General features: G+C 35.9%; 1 protein-coding gene across 3 annotated transcripts in view; it reads left to right on the top strand.

The window, feature by feature from the left end:
- The window catches only part of TLK1 (tousled like kinase 1), a 68846-nt gene that overhangs the window by 29940 nt on the left and 19225 nt on the right, over positions 1-19681 (top strand). For all 3 annotated transcript variants that reach the window (XM_086751492.1, XM_086751493.1, XM_086751491.1), the window contains exons 4-11: positions 3996-4071; positions 6600-6646; positions 7015-7101; positions 8231-8320; positions 9172-9264; positions 10501-10611; positions 12303-12439; positions 13692-13880. In XM_086751492.1, coding sequence (XP_086607618.1) covers positions 3996-4071; positions 6600-6646; positions 7015-7101; positions 8231-8320; positions 9172-9264; positions 10501-10611; positions 12303-12439; positions 13692-13880 — 830 coding nt within the window. The remainder of the gene's footprint in view (positions 1-3995; positions 4072-6599; positions 6647-7014; positions 7102-8230; positions 8321-9171; positions 9265-10500; positions 10612-12302; positions 12440-13691; positions 13881-19681) is intronic.

Genomic DNA, 19681 nt, shown 5'->3' with positions numbered 1-19681 from the left:
GAAGGTTCTGTAGTAATAGGGAAGTCCTGTGTGGATAGTAGTGTAGAAATCCAAAGACTTACTCATATGGGAAGCAGTGCTGTCATTGTTGTATTACAGTAGATTTTGGGAGGAAAAAAAGTAGAAATGCAAATCTCAGAATCATTGAAATGAATTTCTAGCAAGAATGTCAGCTTCTGATCAAATTGTGATGGTACATTCATGTCATTCTGTGCTTTCATCACTAAGTGGCACATTTAAAAAAGCAAGTCTTTCACGTTGAGTTTTCAAAATAAGGCAGGCTTCTAACACACACATCTCTTGTTTTTCTGGTGTGAATTTTTTTACTTTTTACACACAGGATTGCAGAAAATACAACCATTAGAACTGTATTTTTTTCTCTTTTTTTTCTGTCTGATGGATGTTTGAAGAGGGGCAAATTATCTGAATAATAGTTAGAATTGAGATACTTCACAGAGGTAAGCTTTGATCTGCAAAATAACTTGAAACCAGGCTTTATTCTGGATTCACTTCAGCATTGTGAGTGATAAAGATTAGCTGGATGTTTGATCTTAGTATCTAGACCTGTATTTCAGTTTATTTTTAAATGTATACATTACCTTTTTTTTATTAAATGTTTTGTTGCTGTGGTACATAGGTCTTAATTTGCATGTGTATTAGCTACTTGTAGTTAACATAAATCCTAAATTGGCTACCTCAGTTTGTGAACAAGTGCTTCTGGTAGTCTTCCAATATTTTGGCCTTCCCTACCGTTCTTCATTGAAGTAAATCACTCCTCCTTATCTTGGTTACAAATACGTTCTTTTAGTTATAGCTGGTATTTTCTGTTCTCTGTAGATAAAGAATTATTTAAAGGAGGATAGCTTTGTCTATGGCTTGATTTGTCCAGTTTCATTAGTTATTTAAATATTTTGCTCTGCTTGCTTGTAGCTGTTTAGTTGCTGTGGTTCCCAATAATACAGAACTCTCATTATAAATGTAACTTCAGAAGTAACTGAAGGTTTGATCTAATTGGAATTTATAATGTTTTACAGAGGGAAACCACTGCTGTATTTGTTTACTGTAGTTGTAAAGCTTTGTGGGGAGGGTAGGATTTAGAAGAAAATTAATGTGGAAAACTGTCAACTCATTCATTATGCATATGAAAAATATTAACAACTTAAAAAATTGTAACTATTAAGCATACTGGAGATTCAAGTGTTGAGAGACAAAAAAAAAATTGATTTTATTACACATTATTATAATTTATTTTTCCCTCTACAAAAATAACTGTGTTATGCTGGTACCAGTTTTACATTAATGGTAGAAAATATTTAACTTTACGTAAAATATATAACAATACTTACCTGAGTGTGTGTGTATATATATATTTTAAGGAGATTAACTAGTTGAGAATTGGTATTTAGAAATGTTTCTTTTATAAATGAGGATGTGAAAAGCCAAGATGTAAAACTGTACATGTGAAGAGACTCAGGGGAAGCACATTAACATTGAGGGGTAAACTAGGATCAAGACCATGATGTACGAGGCTCTGCTAATATGCCAAGCTACAGGTACATAGATTTACAATCTAACTTTGGAAAACTACAAAACTATTTTGCCTTGCTTATGAATTGGTGGGATTTTAATCTTAGTCTTGGTCATATGTAAATCCTCCTGAAGTGACTGAAAGCAGCTTCAGTCTTTGTTTGTCAGAAGGATACTCCTCAGCCCCATTAGTGCTCAATTTCTTGTAATTCATATGGTTGCATTCATTAGAAAGGGTTTTGGAGAACATTTTCTAGTGATTGATGCACACTGTACATTGCCATGTGAAAATATTGTACTTGCAAAGGTGAACGTGACCTTGTTGGGTGACCTCATTAATAACTTCATTAGTGTGTTAATACTTTTTAGTTTGGAAGGTTAAATTAAACTCTGAAAGAAATCAGCAGAGCTTAAGGAAATAGACATTTATGAATTATTTTATTTTCAGTTTGAAAACTCTAAACCTCTTTAAATGTCTGGTTTTTAAATACAAGATGTCAGTCACTGCAGTTGGAAACTAATTTTGGTGCAGGAAATCTTAAATATTTAGTAATTAGCTTTTAAACTGCTTTTTGTTTGCTTGATATAGTAGGTAAAACTGCCTCCATTAGAATGATAACTGTAAAACTGAAAGCTGGAAAATAATAATAATGTGAAAGTGTTTGGTTAAATAGTTGCAATTTAGCTTTGTGGAAAGATGTTACCTGTTTATAATTTATAATGTTACCTATTTACCTGGCAGTAATTGCAAATTATTCAAGTAATATTTCAAAGCTATGCTTTCTACTTTTAGAATTATACAGTCTTAGGATAACTTCATATCCAGGAATCTGTGTTGTATAGTTTGCTGATGTACGATAGCACTGTAAAAGATGCAGATTTTGGTTGGAAGAGTTTATTTAAAATAAAAAGTATGTAATTCGAACTTCATTTGTAGCCTGATCATACAGCAGTTAGAATTGTAAAACTTCCAAAGATGTTTTTATGACACTATCCACAGACCTAAAACTTCTAAAAATATATGGTCTAAGTAAGAAAGACCTTTCTTATCCTGCCTTTTTTTTTTTTTTTTTTTTTTTTTTTTTACAAACTGATAATTTTCTACAGATCGCAGGTAACTTAAAGTGATTCTTTGGCAAAATAAATATGTTTAGGATATTTGTAGTAAATTTATATTTGAAGATAACCATTTGAAGATTTTGGAACTGAAACATACTTGCAGTGCTTTTAGTGACGGATTGAAATTTGAATTTTGATATCATTTGCTGTACTGAGAAAGAATAATATGAGCAAAAAGTGATAAATATAGTGAAGTGATAAAATGATGGTGTCATAAAAAATGACGCATCACTGATCTGAAGTTAAGTCCAAGATATTAGGGACCTTGATTTCATGATTGTAAAATGGAATTCCTGTAATGGCTTCTGTGCTTGCTCCAGTTACTGGTATGAGGCTACTTGGAGGTTGAACACACACACAGCTGCACCTTGAACCAGGGCAGCTTGTAGAATTTAACTTACACTGGGGAGACTAACTGGTTTGAATCCTCAGGTAAAGGGAGAGCGAATGGAATTCAGAGATGCTTCTGATCACAGCCCGTTTTGTTTATCTGTGTTGTACATGCTGATTGTAGTTTCTAGGCAACTATATATAATATTTCTGGAATAAATTTTTAACAGATCTATTTTTTTTTTTTGCTTATCATTGATGTTTTCCTTTTACTTTCTTGACGTACAAATATAATGGCGGAGGAATGACACTTGCAAAGTGGATAGATATTCAGATTTTGATCAACTGCTTCCTTTTTTTCTTTTTTTTTCCCCTCCTTTTTTCTCCCCCCGCCCCCTCTTTTCTTCCCCTCCTTTTCTTCCCCCCCTTTTCTCCCCCCCCCCTTTTCTTTTTTTCCCCCCTCATCTTTTCTTCTTCTTTTTTTTTTTTCCCTTTCTAATCCTAAACAGATTCTAGAAATCTAGAGTTTGTTACTTTGGAGATTATTTCTGCACTTCCAAAAATCAGTAACATTATTGGCTTCATATTGGAGCACTAGAACTTTGTGTTTATACTGAGGCAGTATGTAGAAAACACCATCAAGAATCAGCTTATTTCACCCACAACTATAGTCTTGAAGGTCTTGGTGAGATTTGGCCATAAGTGAAACCAAATTGGGTGTTCATAAACTCCAGAATGGATGAAAAGGTGTAATTGCTTAACAATTGTTATGTAGAATTGCTTTTTCAGAAATTTTAATTCTTTCTCCCTTTCTTAAATATCTTTTCTAGCTTGTATTTATCTGATTGACAAACGATCATATTATGTACTTTTAACTAAGATCTGAAGTTACATCCCTGCTGAATTGTGAAATCATGTTTTTTGAATGAGAATTTAAATTTCTTTCACAATAATATAGCAGTAATGTAAATAAATAGAGCTGCTGTTGGATTGTATTCTTTTTGTTTGTTTGTTTGTAGACTCCAGAGAAGAAACAGTCTGAACCTTCCAGAGGAAGAAAAAGAAAAGCAGACAATCAGAGTGAAAGCAGCCAAGGTAAACTAAAATGTAAATGAATGAGATAGTTATTGCATGTATTTAATCAAATTATAATGCACAAAGTTTTGACTGTTAGCCTTAAAAATTCTGTATTTTTGCTTGCATAAGAGAAGTGTTTCGTTTTGGATGATAAATTATGTATTATCCCCCACCTCATTTGTCACTGGAAGTGATGGGCAAGTAAAACCCGAACTGGGTTGGTAATTGCCCATAAGAATTGCACTGCTGCTGCATGTGTAACTTGCAGCCATGATACAACTCTGTCCTTTTTAGGAACTGTAGCAGCTCATTTCATCCAAAATACCTTTGTGGTCTGTATTTCGTTTCAGTAGGTAAGGGGGAAAAGTGATTACAGATTATAACATCTGATTGCTTGTTTTTCAGGTATATCTAAAAATTGAATTTTGTTCTTCCTTTTCTATGGGTTATGGTACAGTATAATTGTCTAGAGGGATGGGGAAATCAGAATGAGACCAATTTCCAGTTTAATATTTACAAAGCGTAGTTTTTATCGTTCCTCTCTTTAATGTGACTTTTGGGGGAGGAATGGTGGAAAAATTCATCAAAAGGGGAGAGGAAATAGATTTAATAACATCTGTATTAGCTTTTTTTGTTTGTTTCTAACTGAGCTAGGAAGTGTCACTTCAGATATGTATCAATGGGTACCATATCTGGAAGTCTTCATGATACAACATGCCATTAGTAGAATTATGTAGTTCGACTGAAATTAATTTCTTTGTAAGTATTGCTTCATAGAGACCTGCTTTGTTCAAAGAATTTTCCATTGTTCTAGTAACCTATCCTTCCTGCAACCAATGAGAGTTGAAATTGGGGATGACAGAAATTTTAGATACTTTTTTGGCATAGGCAACATGATTATAATGTCTTGGAATTACTATTTTACTGTCAGCAACAGTGAAATTGAGTAGCCTACACTGCAATATTCTCAAGGAACTGGCCTAGGAAACTGCAGCTTGTTGGAGTGGTACAGTACAAGTGAAGTAGAGCAAAAACTACTAGATACTGAAAAAAAGGAAGATATCTGTATCTTGTATATTGCATACCTTGGATTTTCACTTTGTAGTATGCAAAATAATCCATAGATGTTGAAGAAAAGTCTCATTTAGAAAATAGAGGTAATTGGAAAGTGGGAGAAAATCAGTATAAATCTGTTAATAATTGGCTGTTCCAAAATAATTTGATATATTTCTTCAGTGCAGAGTTCTGTAACAGGGCACAGAATAGATTTTTCCATACTGAAAGGAATGCATTCTGTCTCATTAATCTGAATGAAAGCAAATTTTAATTTGGTAAAGCACTATATGAGAATTCAGCATGGAAACAGAAATCACTAGCAGAATTATAGGGTAGATAAAGAACTGGCTAGAGGGCAGTAGCAGTGATATGTAGACTAACTAGGTAACTAGTGGGGGAGTTAGCTGTGTGTTGTCCTAGGTCTTTGAATTATTTTATCTAAATATTTCTGTTTAAAGTCTTCATACAAAAAGGGTTGACAAATGTTTCTGTTTCTTCCTGGTATTTCTTTGTGACACAGAGTTATGCAGCAGTGCCAATATTCTTCAGGGCTGAAGCAATAGAAAAGCTTGACAATCTTTGCTAAAAAGTCCAAAATTACATTTTTTTTTATTTATGGGTAATAATCTCCTAATTTACAACAAAAATTTCTTTCAATAAAGAAAAAGCTTTGAACAACGGCCTGTTTTCAAGATGTCTCCTAACAGGTCTGACCTGTACAAGAGACACATACAGTCTTAAGATTTATCAGTCATTTTAGGGCCAAGTAGAAGAAAGCATTTATGCCATTGGGTAGGGCATTGGTGCGATCTCTGGAATGCCACATATGGCTTAGGTCCTCACATTGAAGAAAGATTAATTCATGTTGATGCTCCTGAAGTCTCAGTACTGATTAAGGTAAATTCTACCCGCTAATTCTGCTCTATTTATCTCCCTAGTTAACCCTGTGAGCTAGCCAATTCAGAATCATGTTGTGAGGAATGGAAATCCTTGTCATCCTCCGTGCCCACACTGTTCTTGGCCTTTAGGGAAATCCTTGGGTTGAATATTTGGGCACAGTAACTCACCTGGAGCATATAATGTTAATAGCCTTGGTTAATTTGATGTTTTGGAAGTGGGTTAACTTTGAGATCGTGCTTGAAAAGGGAAGGAACTTAGAGCTAAAAGTTTGATCTGTAGGATGAGAGATGAGTTTCCTGTTGTCTAGAAGAGGTCTAGGCTTTCTGCTAAGTCTGCACTAATCTGGTTTAGGAAATGAAATGTGACTTAATTTCTGATTTCTCAATGAATTGAATATGTAAATCTCTTTGTCATGGCCAATCTCTTAATTATCTACATAGGGAAATCACGTATTAACATGTCAAAGAAAACAAATTAACAGGTGGTAAAGATTTGCTATAATTACTGTATAGGTAAAAACATAAGACATTTAATTATAATTATATTAAATATAATAATATTTAATAGATTATCATAATCTATTTTTTCAGGAAAGAATATTGGGGGACGTGGTCACAAGATTAGTGACTATTTTGAGGTGAGATTTTTGTGTGATTGTAAAATTTACTTTATGTTTAAAATTTACTTCTAGCTCTTTTGGATGTTAGAAAATCTTTGCTTGTAATGGACACAGCTCTTGAGAGGATTTTTTTTTTAAATTATTTATATAAGTTTATGAATATTAAACCTTGAAGTAGAGATGCAGTGGTCTTTTGATGCAGCCTGAGCTAAAATACAAAACCCGTTTTCTTTCACGTTTTTCTTTAAATGGCCAAAGGCTACACTAATAATAGTAGTATCATCTGATCTACAAGTCTCTGTGCAAGTGAGCTGTGTCATTCAGTAGATGTAGAACAAATTTTTATAAGAAGGTTGACTGATTGGAGGGTGATATCTTCTCTACAGTACCAAGGTGGAAACGGCTCTAGTCCAGTACGAGGTGTACCTCCTGCAATCCGATCTCCTCAGAATTCACATTCCGCTCCCTCTTCTGTAAGTTTGTGAACTTCGTAACTGCTGGAGATACTTTCATAGTCTAAAAATAGCATAATTCAAAAGAATCTGTATTCAAGGGAGGAATTTTCAGTGGAAGGAATCCTGGGAAGGAGTCCATTCTTTTGACAGCTAATGGAAAAAAAGGATGAAGTTAAATATTAAAACTAAAATTTTCTGTTAACACTGGGACCTTTTTCCTAAAACATAATTTGAAAATACAAAGTAATTATGTAAAATGTGGAACAAATATTAAAATGTTCTAATGACATCTATTCACAAGCCTCACACAAAAAGAGGGGGGATTTTTGTTACTTGTGAAGAAACTGAACACCTAATTTGGGACTTTAAAAGCTCAGGTTTTGACAAATCATAAGTTTTTAAATAATTGACACTGAATTTGCCTATATCCTTTTAAAATTCTCTTCATTGGTCATGCTAGTTAATTTTTTTTTTTCCTCCTTGTATGCACAATTTCAATGTTAAGCATACCCACATGTGATTCTAAATGGCCAAACAGATTCTGCCGGTTACAGAAACAATTTGTTTTCTCTGCTAGTAGACTTCAGCTTTTCTTCCATGTACTTTCATCTTCAGGCATCCTTTTATTCTTGCTAATGTTACAAAGTGTAATACAGATTGTGGATTTTGGCTTGAAAACAGTCTCATTCACACAAACTAGTGGGTTTTGGGAAGTTTCCTTAATGAGATTTGTGTTCTGATCTGCACTAGCGTCCCCTTTCTGGTTCTCCTATGGGAAATAACCACTCTAAAAATAACTTGCATTATTTAATTTTTGAGTTGTGAAAGCTTAGAATCGGAAAAATAAGTCTGTGTAAGGCTGACATCACCTTATGCCAGCCTTGTATTGTCTTAAATCTTTCACTCTGTTTCCCAAAAGTGACAGTTTTAATTTTCTCAGAGAATATATTGCATCCTTTCTGAAGTGCAAGGGATATATAACAGCATAGTGCTAGCTCTCAATGCAGTGCTCCAAGTAGTATCTTCTGTAATAAAGATACCTTATTTCTCTATTCTGTATTATTTTTCTGCCAAGAGTTGTAAACAAGGCTATGTAATATTGAATATTACAGTTGTATCTAAAATCCTTTGTTTTCATGCATTCCAGGTTCGACAGAATAGTCCTTCTCCTACTTCGTTAGCTTTTGCGGACCACCCTATCACGCAACCAAAGCAGTTATCTTTTAAAATTACTCAGGTAACTACTTTTGAGTAGAGCTATCCTATGTCGCTTCAGAGTGTAGAAAAAACTGATATGTATTTTTATTTCTTTGTCTTTCAACTTCTAAACTCTTAAAGGCTTTAAAAAACTTTGCTTTTTAAAATCCACCAAAGCATTTTTCTGTTAAGTTCAGCAGCTCATAATTTAAATATCTCTGATTAGTTTTGTATTCTGCACTTACTCTGTTTCCAGTGTTGCACTTCATGAGCAGTTAGATGACCATGTCATTGGTAGACTTTTGATCAAGATTTTAACTGTTGTGTGATCTTAGAAGTAGAGGCTACTTTTTCAGGCAGTATTTGAAGTGACAGCTGCTGTTGTCATACTACATTTAAAATACAACATTGAAGAAGGAATAAGAGATGATAATCAAAATGATCAAGATATAGGTTTGTCATTACTTTTAAAAGCCAAAAGCAACTGTTTTACTCTCTCTGGCATTTCTGACATGATCTGTTCTATCTTTCACAAGTTAGAACAAGGCTACCTCACCTGTTGACCACATACAGAGAATTTAAAATAATTAGCTGACATTTACATTCTTGCTTCATTTTATATGTTTTTTTGTGAAGGGTAACTTCTCGATTAGTGATGAAATCTTTTAACACTGTTAATGGTTTGTCCCAACTGTTGACAGTTGTCCTTGTGAAGAAGGAAAGCAGTTTTGAGTAAGAACCTTCTATGTTGCTTTTGAAACACATGAAAATAAGATGTGCTGGTCTTGTTGAATGTTTTAAAATAGTTTCTTTCTCTACATAACAAACATGAGAAAAATAATGCTGTAATTGTTAAAGGAAAGGATAAATCTTTCAAAATGTTCTTTTTAGACTGATCTCACAATGCTGAAATTAGCTGCACTAGAAAGTAATAAAAATCAAGACTTGGAAAAGAAAGAAGGTCGTATAGATGACTTACTCAGGGTAAGTGTTAGACATGGGGTAAAGATATCTATTCAGAACAACAGACAGTGAAACAGTGAACCTGAGGCAAATATTTTAAATGTTTAAATAATCTTTTTTTTTTTAAATTACTACGAGTTACCTAAATTAAAAAGTGAAAAGAGTTTTTATTTTTTTTCCGAAAATCTGAGAAGTGTATAAAATGAAACGCGTAAGTTTTTTTGGTTTTTTCTGCTTTTGTGCTACAGCTGGTTAATGATTAAATATGTTTGTAGACTTTCTGAAGGTGTAAAGAAAGCTGATGCTGTTTTGCAGGCAATTGATTAATTCCTTAAGTTAGTAATATAATTTCACGTAAGAGGTGTTTTTTGTTCTAATTGTGAATAGCAGTTATCACTGGGACAGCTGTTGACAGTTTCAGAATGGAGGTGATTGTGACAGAAATTATTACGGGCAATAACTAACTACTTTTAATAAGAAACCTATGCTATGCGGTGCTCTAAGACCTGTTTTCAGAAAAAAAATCTTGTGCTCTTGATAGAAATGTTGGCGAGGTGATGTCTAGAAATATGAAACAAAAGAACCTGTATTCACAAGTCATAGTCTGTTCAGGGTTTATTTGTGGACAAGTACATATTAACCCGTGCAATCATACATTACAAAATTGTGCATGTAGACTGTTTTAGCACATGTTCAACAGTATGGGATAGACAAACCTAACCCTTTAAAAAAAAAAAGAAAATACATTTGTTTTAAACAAAATAATATTGCTGTGGATTCTTTAATGTAATATGTTAAATATAATTGGAATGTAGGGAACTTGTTGAACTTCGTACTGAAATAGCTGAAGCTTTTATAATTGTCAATTTTTTGTTTCCTTTTAAATTACAAACATTAGGATTTCACATTACTTAAGCAATCAGATATTCAGCATCTGGAGCTAAAATTAAACTGTCAGTTTAACAGTAGAGAACTGGAAAATTGAGCCATGCAGTGCTTTTATGTGTTCTTTATGTGCTCAATGCTCTGCAATACAGAATGCAGCTCAGTGTAAAGGAAATGAAAAAGGAAGCAAGCCATCCTTCTACAGATTGGGATAGATCTGTGAAATTAGATTTTTGCCTGTATATACGTATTTATGTTTATGCATGTTCCTTACTTTTGTCATGTGAAGGTAGATACCTTTATTTGCTGTGACAGCTGATTAAAATAATAGTGTTTGGATATATCTGTTCATATTTTCTATATATTTATTAGGCTAACTGTGATCTTAGAAGACAAATAGATGAACAACAAAAGCTACTTGAAAAATATAAAGAAAGGTTAAACAAATGTATTTCAATGAGCAAGAAGCTTCTAATTGAAAAGGTAAGTTTACTGCTTTTAAAATCTATGATAAAAACTGAGCGAGTGCTGTAGAACTCGGTTGATTCCTTAATTTTCGCTTTTTCACAATTAGTCTCTGGGACTCAAGCTTCATGTGCATGGTCTTTGTCTGGTGCTAAGTGTTTTCATAAGCCGAATACTTAAAATGAAATGTTGAGCCTTTTTTAGATCATGGAAGATGTGCCTTTTTTAATTTAAGGGGAGGTTTCCCATAATGGATAATTCACATATAGCAAAGTATAAAAGATAATTTAGGATGTGGCCAATTTTCTGGACAAACTTTAAGAATAAGATTACAGTGGATGAAAAAGATTCTGAACTTAATCTGTTGTGGAGAAGAGATGGATAAAAACTTTGAGACACTTATATGTCTGAGATAATTTTTAGTGTAAAATGATAAAATGCTAAGTTAGCTCAGAATTAATGGAATCAAGGAAATTAAGGTGACTATTTACTTTCGTGCCACTATGAAAAAATATTTCTTTTGACTTTAATGCCAATTATATTTAAACTAGCAGCAATTTCGTAAAAGACAAGGATGCCTTGTTTCTCTCCTTCTTTAAAATAACCTTATTTTAAAAAAAAATTAACAAAAAGTGAATAGAAAAACAGCTTGTTTCAAATTAGGATACAAAAAAGTTTAAGGTAAACAGCCAAGTCTGTTTTCTGTCACTAGTGGCTAGATGCTGCTGTCAGATACAAGGGCACAAACTGATCCATTAGAGGGCAAGGGAGAGTTTCCTTGCTAGTATGCCATAAATAAATTACTGCAGCCCTTTTTAAGTTCCAGTATGAGGTGAATGCAGGGAAAAGATGTATCAGATGTATCCAGCATGATGCTGAGTGGGCATCTTCAGACTGAGAATATCAGATAGGCCATTTTTCATGAAAGGTAATGCAGGCCTCCTCTACAGTCTAGAATTCTCTTCGCATAAAGATCCTTAATTCTGTTAGTTTTTTGTGTGTGTGTGATTTTGGGCTGTAGGCATTTCTTCAGAAGCAAGCATTTGTAACAATTAAGAAGTTTCTTTGCATCAGTACTGTTCCCAATGGTCTTTCTTCTTGTGGTGAAGCAGACTAGGCAGACTCAGTCATTTGTCACAGCCCAAGGATACTTGTGGTAGTAGTGGCTGGTTCTGAAAAGGGCATCTGTTTCTATTACTGCAAGTGAATGTCTGATAGCAGTTAAGTCTACCTGCAGTGCATTCCCACATAGAGATTCCTGAGCTCAGCCAGTTTGGTACAAGTAGTAACATAAATGCTCCGTCAGGGGAGTTTCCAGGCTAGGTATAGTAGGTGCACTCTAGTAGACACGTACAGACATAATATTAATTAGATGCTGGTATGATGCTGGTACTCTGTCGCTTTTGTTGTATATACAAATAAAATGTTTTGTTAATGATGAAGAACAGTGAAGTTTATAGGAAAACTGAGTCAAACTCAATTTTTTTTTTGGTGCACAAATCACCATTAGTACCAGTTCTGACAACTGCAGATGCTTGAGTTATGCAGAAATTAGAATTAAATGGAGTAAAATAGTGAAAGGTATTTTAATCTACTCTCCTTTTGATTCCCTTAGAAATTTGTTGGAGGAAAAAATAACTGAGTGTTTTACTGACTTTTTGGATACTTTAATATTACTAAATATGATTTTTTGTTTGTTTGTTTCTTAGAGCACACAGGAAAAGCTGGCAAGCAGAGAGAAGAGTATGCAAGACAGATTACGCCTGGGGCATTTTACAACAGTTCGTCATGGTGCTTCATTTACTGAACAGTGGACAGATGGCTTTGCATTTCAAAATCTTGTCAAGTTAGTCAATGCTATGTTCTTAAAATTCTCACTAATTTTTAGTTCCCTTTAGTGGATTTTTTTATTACTAAAGTTCTAGGATTGGAGCAGCTTTTCATACGTTGTATTTTGCTTTGCCTTTTGAAGACTGAGAATACAGTACAGAACTCCCTTAATCAACTGAGAGAATGCTAAGGCTGGGTATCTTTGAAAGGCCGTTTGGTTTCACTTGGTTTTAACTATCCTTAGAAAAGTATGAATGTGCTAAATGAGCAGCACGTAATTATTCAGCTCAGCTGGTAAAAAGAGCTGTAAAACTAAATCAGTATTTTTTCAAGCTGCTAACTGTGTATTACTGGTGATCATTGGGGCAGATGAGGTCTGTGAAATACTCATTGGTCACAGAGGTGCTGCCTTGCACATCCATCACTGTGGCAGCTTTTCAGGCATCCAGCTCCTCAGTGCCATGAAGGAGAAGTGACACATCTGAAAGCCTCAGAAAGGGTCTAGTGCAAGTGGATGGGGCAGAGCAGCCACCTGGAAAAAAGCTACTGCAACAGGTATTTCAGCAGAGATGGAGCCAAGGGAAAGGTCTCTGGGAGACTGTCAGAGATAGTGGTGAAATAATTATGCAATGCCTCGAAACATGTTCTTTGGTAACGAGTCTGACTCAGTCTTTGGAGGTACAGGGGGGTGTATGTGTATATATATAAAAATAATTCACCAAGTTTTTAGTTTTTGAAGGGCAATATATAGTCTTAGCGTTATGTGATTACCTAGGGCATTGGTTTTTAAAGACAATAACAATCTGTGTATGTATTTTGCAAAAAAAAGCTGTCATTGTTTGCCATACAGCCAAACTGATTATTTATTTGGGAATGGTCAAATCAAATTCAGTATTTGGCCTATAAAAATTAAGTACTCTTTGTTGACTATTACATTTCATTTGATGGTATAAAAGAAGATATCCACCAGCTCACATACTTTTTTTTTTTCCCCTAGTGCTGAAATCATGTTAACACTGTCCAAAACAAAACAACCCAAAACCAAAAATGTAAAACTATGTTGAAACCATTCCAAAATAAATTGTGCCAAAACTATAGCAAAACTTTTCCACCTCATGAAAAACATTGATGTTCTTTTCCTAGGAAACATTTTCGCACGTACAGTAAGCTTTCTAAAAATTTCTTAATGCTTTATCAGTTAAAAAGATAGTTCCTTAAAAAATGCAAAATTATGAAACTTTAATAAAGCTTTTTTTGGGGGTTTACAGGCAACAAGAATGGGTGAATCAACAAAGGGAAGACATTGAAAGGCAAAGAAAGCTCCTGGCCAAGCGAAAGCCTCCAACTACAAATAATTCTCAGGCACCATCTGCCAATTCTGAACCTAAGCAGAGGAAAAATAAAGCTGTGAATGGGGCAGAAAACGATCCCTTTGTTAGACCCAATTTACCACAGCTGTAAGTTTAACATTTCAATCAGTCTTTTACATAAATTCTCAGATATTGTCTGTGTGAGTTCTATTCAAATAACAGCATAAAAAGACACTCAGTATATTCAGCAGCTATATTCTCACTGAGGACTTGCTGATGTTAGTGAAATTTACACCACTGCCAATGAAGATGTCGTACAATTGCCAATTTATTTTTGGTGAAGTCACCAGAGAAAGACCCATTCTGTTTTTATGCAATGTTCTTTCTGTTTTCCTGATCTAGGTGACTCCTTATTCTGCTTTCCTGCTCTTGTACTGTCACTGATACCTATTGAACTTTTCTTGATCCACATTTGTTTAGGAGCCTCTACTTTAGTTAGAGAGAATTTAATTTTTCATATAAGTCTTTAGCTGGTAAGAAAGGCTTTTTTCAGCCTTTTGGTATTTGAAGAAGTGTTTAAAAACGAATGGAAGAATTTATTTGTTTTTTTTTTCCCTTCTGAATGCTAGATCCTGAGAGCAACTGTTAGAAGTTACTGATCCCATTTCCCATACTGACAATGTTGAATTTTTTTTGTCATTTAAACATAAAAATTTAGAGCTATCAAAGAATTCTTCATTTTTCAATTAACATTTTTTCCTGCAGTCAGAAATTATAGAATTCAAGGCACAGACAAATGTGTTCTTGACATATAGTTTGAATATTTTAGGAAGTTACTGGTTGGAGATATTAGTTACTGCCCTTGATGCAAAGAGGCTGCAGCCTAGTCAGCTTAAATAAAAAGTAAATAAATAGGGCTAAAAAGACTAACAAGTTAATCTGTGTTAACTTTGCAGAAGTAGGTTACATGTGTTGAACATGGTGACTTGTCACATCTCACTTGTTGTGGTAGTAATTTATACCTCTAGGGGTGGGGGGTAAATAGGTTACACTGGTTAGATCTGTAAAATACATTCATTTGGTCCATCAGTTTGAAGACAGCTGCATATGTTTTGTATAATACATCATTCTTAAAGGTCATGTTGTGAAATTGTTTGTCCGTGATAAAAATATCATGAAAATACATTAGTAAGACTGGTGGTGCAAGAAAATTTTGATTAGTGTTAACTCCTGTATTTTGGTAGAGAGCTGAAGAGTCGTCACTCAAATTGATTCTTAGTGCCTACGTTTCTTCTTAGAACATAATTAATGCTGCTGAGTAGTACAGTAAAGATCATTGTCATGTTAAAAATACCTTTGTGTTTGAATGTAATACCTGTTGTTATGAAAGTAATATTTAAGTAATGGAAAAGACCTGAAAAATTACAGAACTTTTAATTTGCCAGCTTTTGTCCATGTGTCCATTCATGTTAAATTTTCATAATCTTGTTGCTGCTTTAGGAGGCGATACATTTGGGAAAAAATATGGAAGATGTGTTCTAATTAAGTAGGACAAGATGAACTCCTGATAATAGACTTTTGAATAGTTTCTGGTGTTATGCAGTTTTAAGTAATTTCCAAATGACTAAAAACTTTTCAAATTTTCATTTAATTGGGCTTAACATGTTAAATGGCACATGGAAATGCTTGCTGGTTGTGGACTTGCCAAGAGAACAATCAGAATTCTCCTTTTGTACCCCATACTAGTGCCAATGTAAGCTGTTACTGAATCAAAACAGTTTTGCCTTTAAGTATCCTAATTTGATCATTATATAATCTAGATATGAGGTTGCTTGCCTATATAATAAGGTTATAAATTTTGTTTCAGACCTTTGAGAAGGTCTGTAATGTGTCTTGAGATCACAGAAAAATTAAGCTGTATCATGCTCTTAGGCCTTTACTGGAAAGAGTTTTTTTAATGTTTTTATTTAGCGTTCATGATAATTTTGTGTAATAGTGTTATATATTGACTTCTCTCTGCTTCACAGTACAGAATTAAATATGGTTTTTGTATCTTGGTATAACAATTATTAATTGTGCACTTCCATTTTTGAGTAAATTTGTCATCTGCTGTGTGTAATCCTCCTATTACTTTGTGCTTGTTTCCTGTGTTACTTCAAAAGCATTGATCTTGAATAGCATGGCCAAATGGAAGAGGTATAAGAGGCATGGGTAAATGCAAAGCTGCTTGAAATTAATGAAGTAAACTAGTAGTAAATCAGTACAACATATATGCAAGTGATTAGGCAGATCTTTTTTAAACAAACAGCTTGTTAGCAGTTGTTAGCAACAAGTGTCTCTACCACTGCTTTATTTGCTTTAGAAGATGACTCCAACTGCAGGTATTGACAAGACAAAATGATCTATAGCTTTGCAACAAAGAGTATTATTGAAGCCCTTTCTGGAAAAAAAAAAAAGGTGTTAACTGTTTTGAAATAGATTGAAGTTGTTGCCTGATGCGTTCTTGATAAGGACATTGTTTAGTTTAGCTGAATGTGCTATAACCTCTGATACGAATTTAAAAGCAAAATTTTTGCACTGAAGTTATTAGTATAAAAGTGGCCATCTGCCAGTGTCCTGTGAGTGAATGGTGAGTTTGGCGTTTAAATAACATACAATAGATGAGTCTAAACACTGTCCTGGTTTTCCATCATTCTTTCCCTTTCTGTGGCCCAAACCAAAACTAAAAGGTAGTTTCAGTTTTGAGAGATTTCCTTTCTATTGAGCAAAGTAAATTCATTAGTCGTACATGAAAGGAATAAATTGAAACTTACTTGAAGAAAAAAACATTTATTTAAAGTTGTGGTTGCCTTCATAGCCCTGGAAAAATCTGTTCAAAAACTCTATTCCAAATTATTTGGAGACTTGAGAGATTATAATGCTAGTACCCACTTCTTGGAAGCAGCTCTTATTTCACTAGACAATTATTTCTAGGAGCAGTGTTTTATTTAGTTTAGGTGGCATAGTCCTTCCTGTGCATTTTCAGCTGTGTCAGTTGTATTTCCTTCCCAGTCACCTCTTCCTTTGCTTCGCAGTTCCTCTGTGGAAGTCTGCATGCATCCTTGTCCCTGCATGCAATTTGGAATAGGAGAGCAGAGGGAGCTGGCAGAGTTTGTTAGTATAGCTGAACAAATGCATCATTTAAAGGGAGCATTCTGTTCTGTATGGAACAAATAAAAATATTTTCAGAAACTTTTTCAGACTGAAGTGCCAACAATGTGTCTGGCCTTTACAGAACTAGTAAAGACAGCTCCTTTCCTGAGGCAGTCTCTTTCTAAGGCAAACATGGAAACAATGGGCAAAAAGACCTCATTGAAGGCTTTGACTTGGTCAGGTCTGCCAGTCCTTGTAGAAATTCGAGGAACTAGAGTGAGAATAAGATTTGGCCAAAAAAGGAGTGCTTCAGAAACTGTAGCCAAAAACTTGTACTGGATGCATGTATGGCTGTTGGGGGGGCATGGCTGCGTTCTGCTGTGCCTATGTATCCAGGATGATCTTTCAGCTGGGAAAAGATGGGAGGAGAGATGATTATAAATGTGCCAGGCTTGATCAACATCACACTTAAGGAGCAAGTGACCATTTTGGTTTTCTGTCTTGTCTGTACTCACTAGTAAAAGATCATAGAAGAAGGTTTTGTCTGAACTTGTGAGGAAGAAGTCCAGAGAAGATTGGTTATGTCTACCCATGCGTACTGTGTCAAAGCCTTTGAAATTTGGCTATGCAAACATTGTTAAACAACTGGCATTCCTATTTTTGCTAGTTTAAAAAAATATTTAAATTGGTGATAATCAAGCCTTTCAGGCCAAGTAAGCTGTCAATTTCCAGCAACAAGTAAAGATGGCACACCATGGCCCTACACATCACAGAAAGATTACGCTGTGTGAACAGAATGTGTCTAGTGCTTTTTTGGGAATTTCAGGAATTCATTGCATGTGTATGGTAGTTCATTTGGCTGTAGACAATTAAAATACAGGACTTATTGCACAATAATTTTGAGTGGAAAAGATTGTGGTCAGGACCAGACTGTTACTAGATTCATTCATGCAACCTACTCCCAGCTGCCCTTCTTCCCCAGCACTCCTCAAGTTAGGCTCAAGTCTGCCTATCCAATTGAAGTTCATTTGGTGTATGGCAGTAGGCTGTTTCTGGCCGACGTCCCTCCCCTGTGCTCTTCAACTTTTCTTCATCTGCATCTGATGAGGCCTGTGTGTCTCAGATTATGGAGGAGCAACTTCTTCTGCGGGAAGAAGTAGTTCTTCTGTCAGTCTCACCTCTGTGCCTGGCAAGGTCATGGAGTAGATTCTTGTGGAAACCATGCAAAGGCACATGGAATGGAAGGAGGTGGTTGGTGACAGCCAGCCTGGCTTCGCTAAAGGCAAATGCCTGACTTAATTTGATGGCCTTCTATGACGAGGTTACAGCATTGGTGGACAAAGGATGAGCAACTGATGTCATCTATTTGGACTTGTGCAAGGCATTTGACACTGTCCCGCACGACATCCTTCTCTCTAAACTGGAGAAACATGGATTTGATGGACGAACCACTCGCTGGATAAGGAATTGGCTGGATGGCCACACTCAGAGAGGGGTGGTCAATGGCTGAATGTTCAAGTGGAGCCCAGTGACAAGTGGCATTCCTCAGGGTTCGATATTGGGCCCGGCCCTGTTCAACATCTTTGTCGGTGACAGTTGGGATAGAGTGCACCCTCAGCAAGTTTGCTGATGACACCAAGCTGTGTGGTGTGATTGACATGCTGGAGGGAAGGGATGCCATCCGGAGGGACCTTGACAGGCTGGAGAGGTGGGCCTGTGGAAATCTCATGAAGTTCAGCCAGACCAAGTGCAAGGTCCTGCACCTGGGTCATGGCAATCCCAGGCACAAGTACAGGCTGGGCAGAGAGCAGATTGACAACAGCCCTGAGGAGAAGGACTTGGGAGTGCTGGTGGATGAGAAGCTCAACACGAGCTGGCAATGTGCGCTTGCAGCCCAGAAAGCCAACCACATCCTGGGCTGCATCAAAAGGAGCGTGGCCAGCAGGCTGAGGGAGGTGATTCTCCCCCTCTACTCCGCTCTCATGAGACCCCACCTGGAGTACTGCATCCAGCTCTGGAGGCCCCAACGTAGGAGGGATATGGACCAGTTGGAGAGAGTCCAGAGGAGGGCCATGAAGATGATCAGAGGGCTGGAGCACCTTTGCTATGAGGACGGGCTGAGAGAGTTGGGGCTGTTCAGCCTGGAGAAGAGGAGACCTGGCTTTAGGGAGACCTTATAGTGGTCTTCCAGTACCTCAAGGGGGCCTACAGGAAAGATGGGGAGAGGCTGTTCAGTAGGACCTGTTGTGATAGGATGAGGGGTAATGGTTTTAAAATAGAGGAGGTAGATTTAGATCAGATATTAGGAAAAAATTTTTTACGATGATGTTGGTGGAACACTGGCACAGGTTGCCCGGAGAGGTGGTGGATGCCCCATCCCTGGAAACGTTCAAGGCCAGGTTGGATGAGGCTTTGAGCAACCTGATCTGGTTGGAGATGTCCCTGCTCCTTGCAGAGGGGTAGGATTAAATGACCTTTGAAGGTCCCTTCCAACCCAAACCTTTCTATGATTCTGTGAAATGATGGTGTCTTGTAGGTGACTTCTTTTTTCAGAAGGTGCCTCCATCATGCCTCTGCCCTGCAAAAGATGGCGAGTAGATGCAGGTGGGAAGTGATGGGCTGATGGGAAGCAGTTGCTAGGCTGGATGTCTTCAGCTTGTGCAGCAGGGTGGTGGCCTAGTGCCAGAAAACAGACAACATGCACACTGTCATTGTTTTACTGCTTTTTGTCATGTACTGTTTTAATATGAATATAAAGTACAGTATATTTATAGATTAAAAAGTAATAAAGTTTTTATTTTTTTGTAAGTAAATGA

This window comes from Chlamydotis macqueenii, chromosome 6 (assembly GCF_036417535.1).
Source record: "Chlamydotis macqueenii isolate bChlMac1 chromosome 6, bChlMac1.mat, whole genome shotgun sequence".
NCBI classification, from domain to species: domain Eukaryota; kingdom Metazoa; phylum Chordata; class Aves; order Otidiformes; family Otididae; genus Chlamydotis; species Chlamydotis macqueenii.
This window is presented reverse-complemented; position numbering and strand designations above follow the sequence as displayed.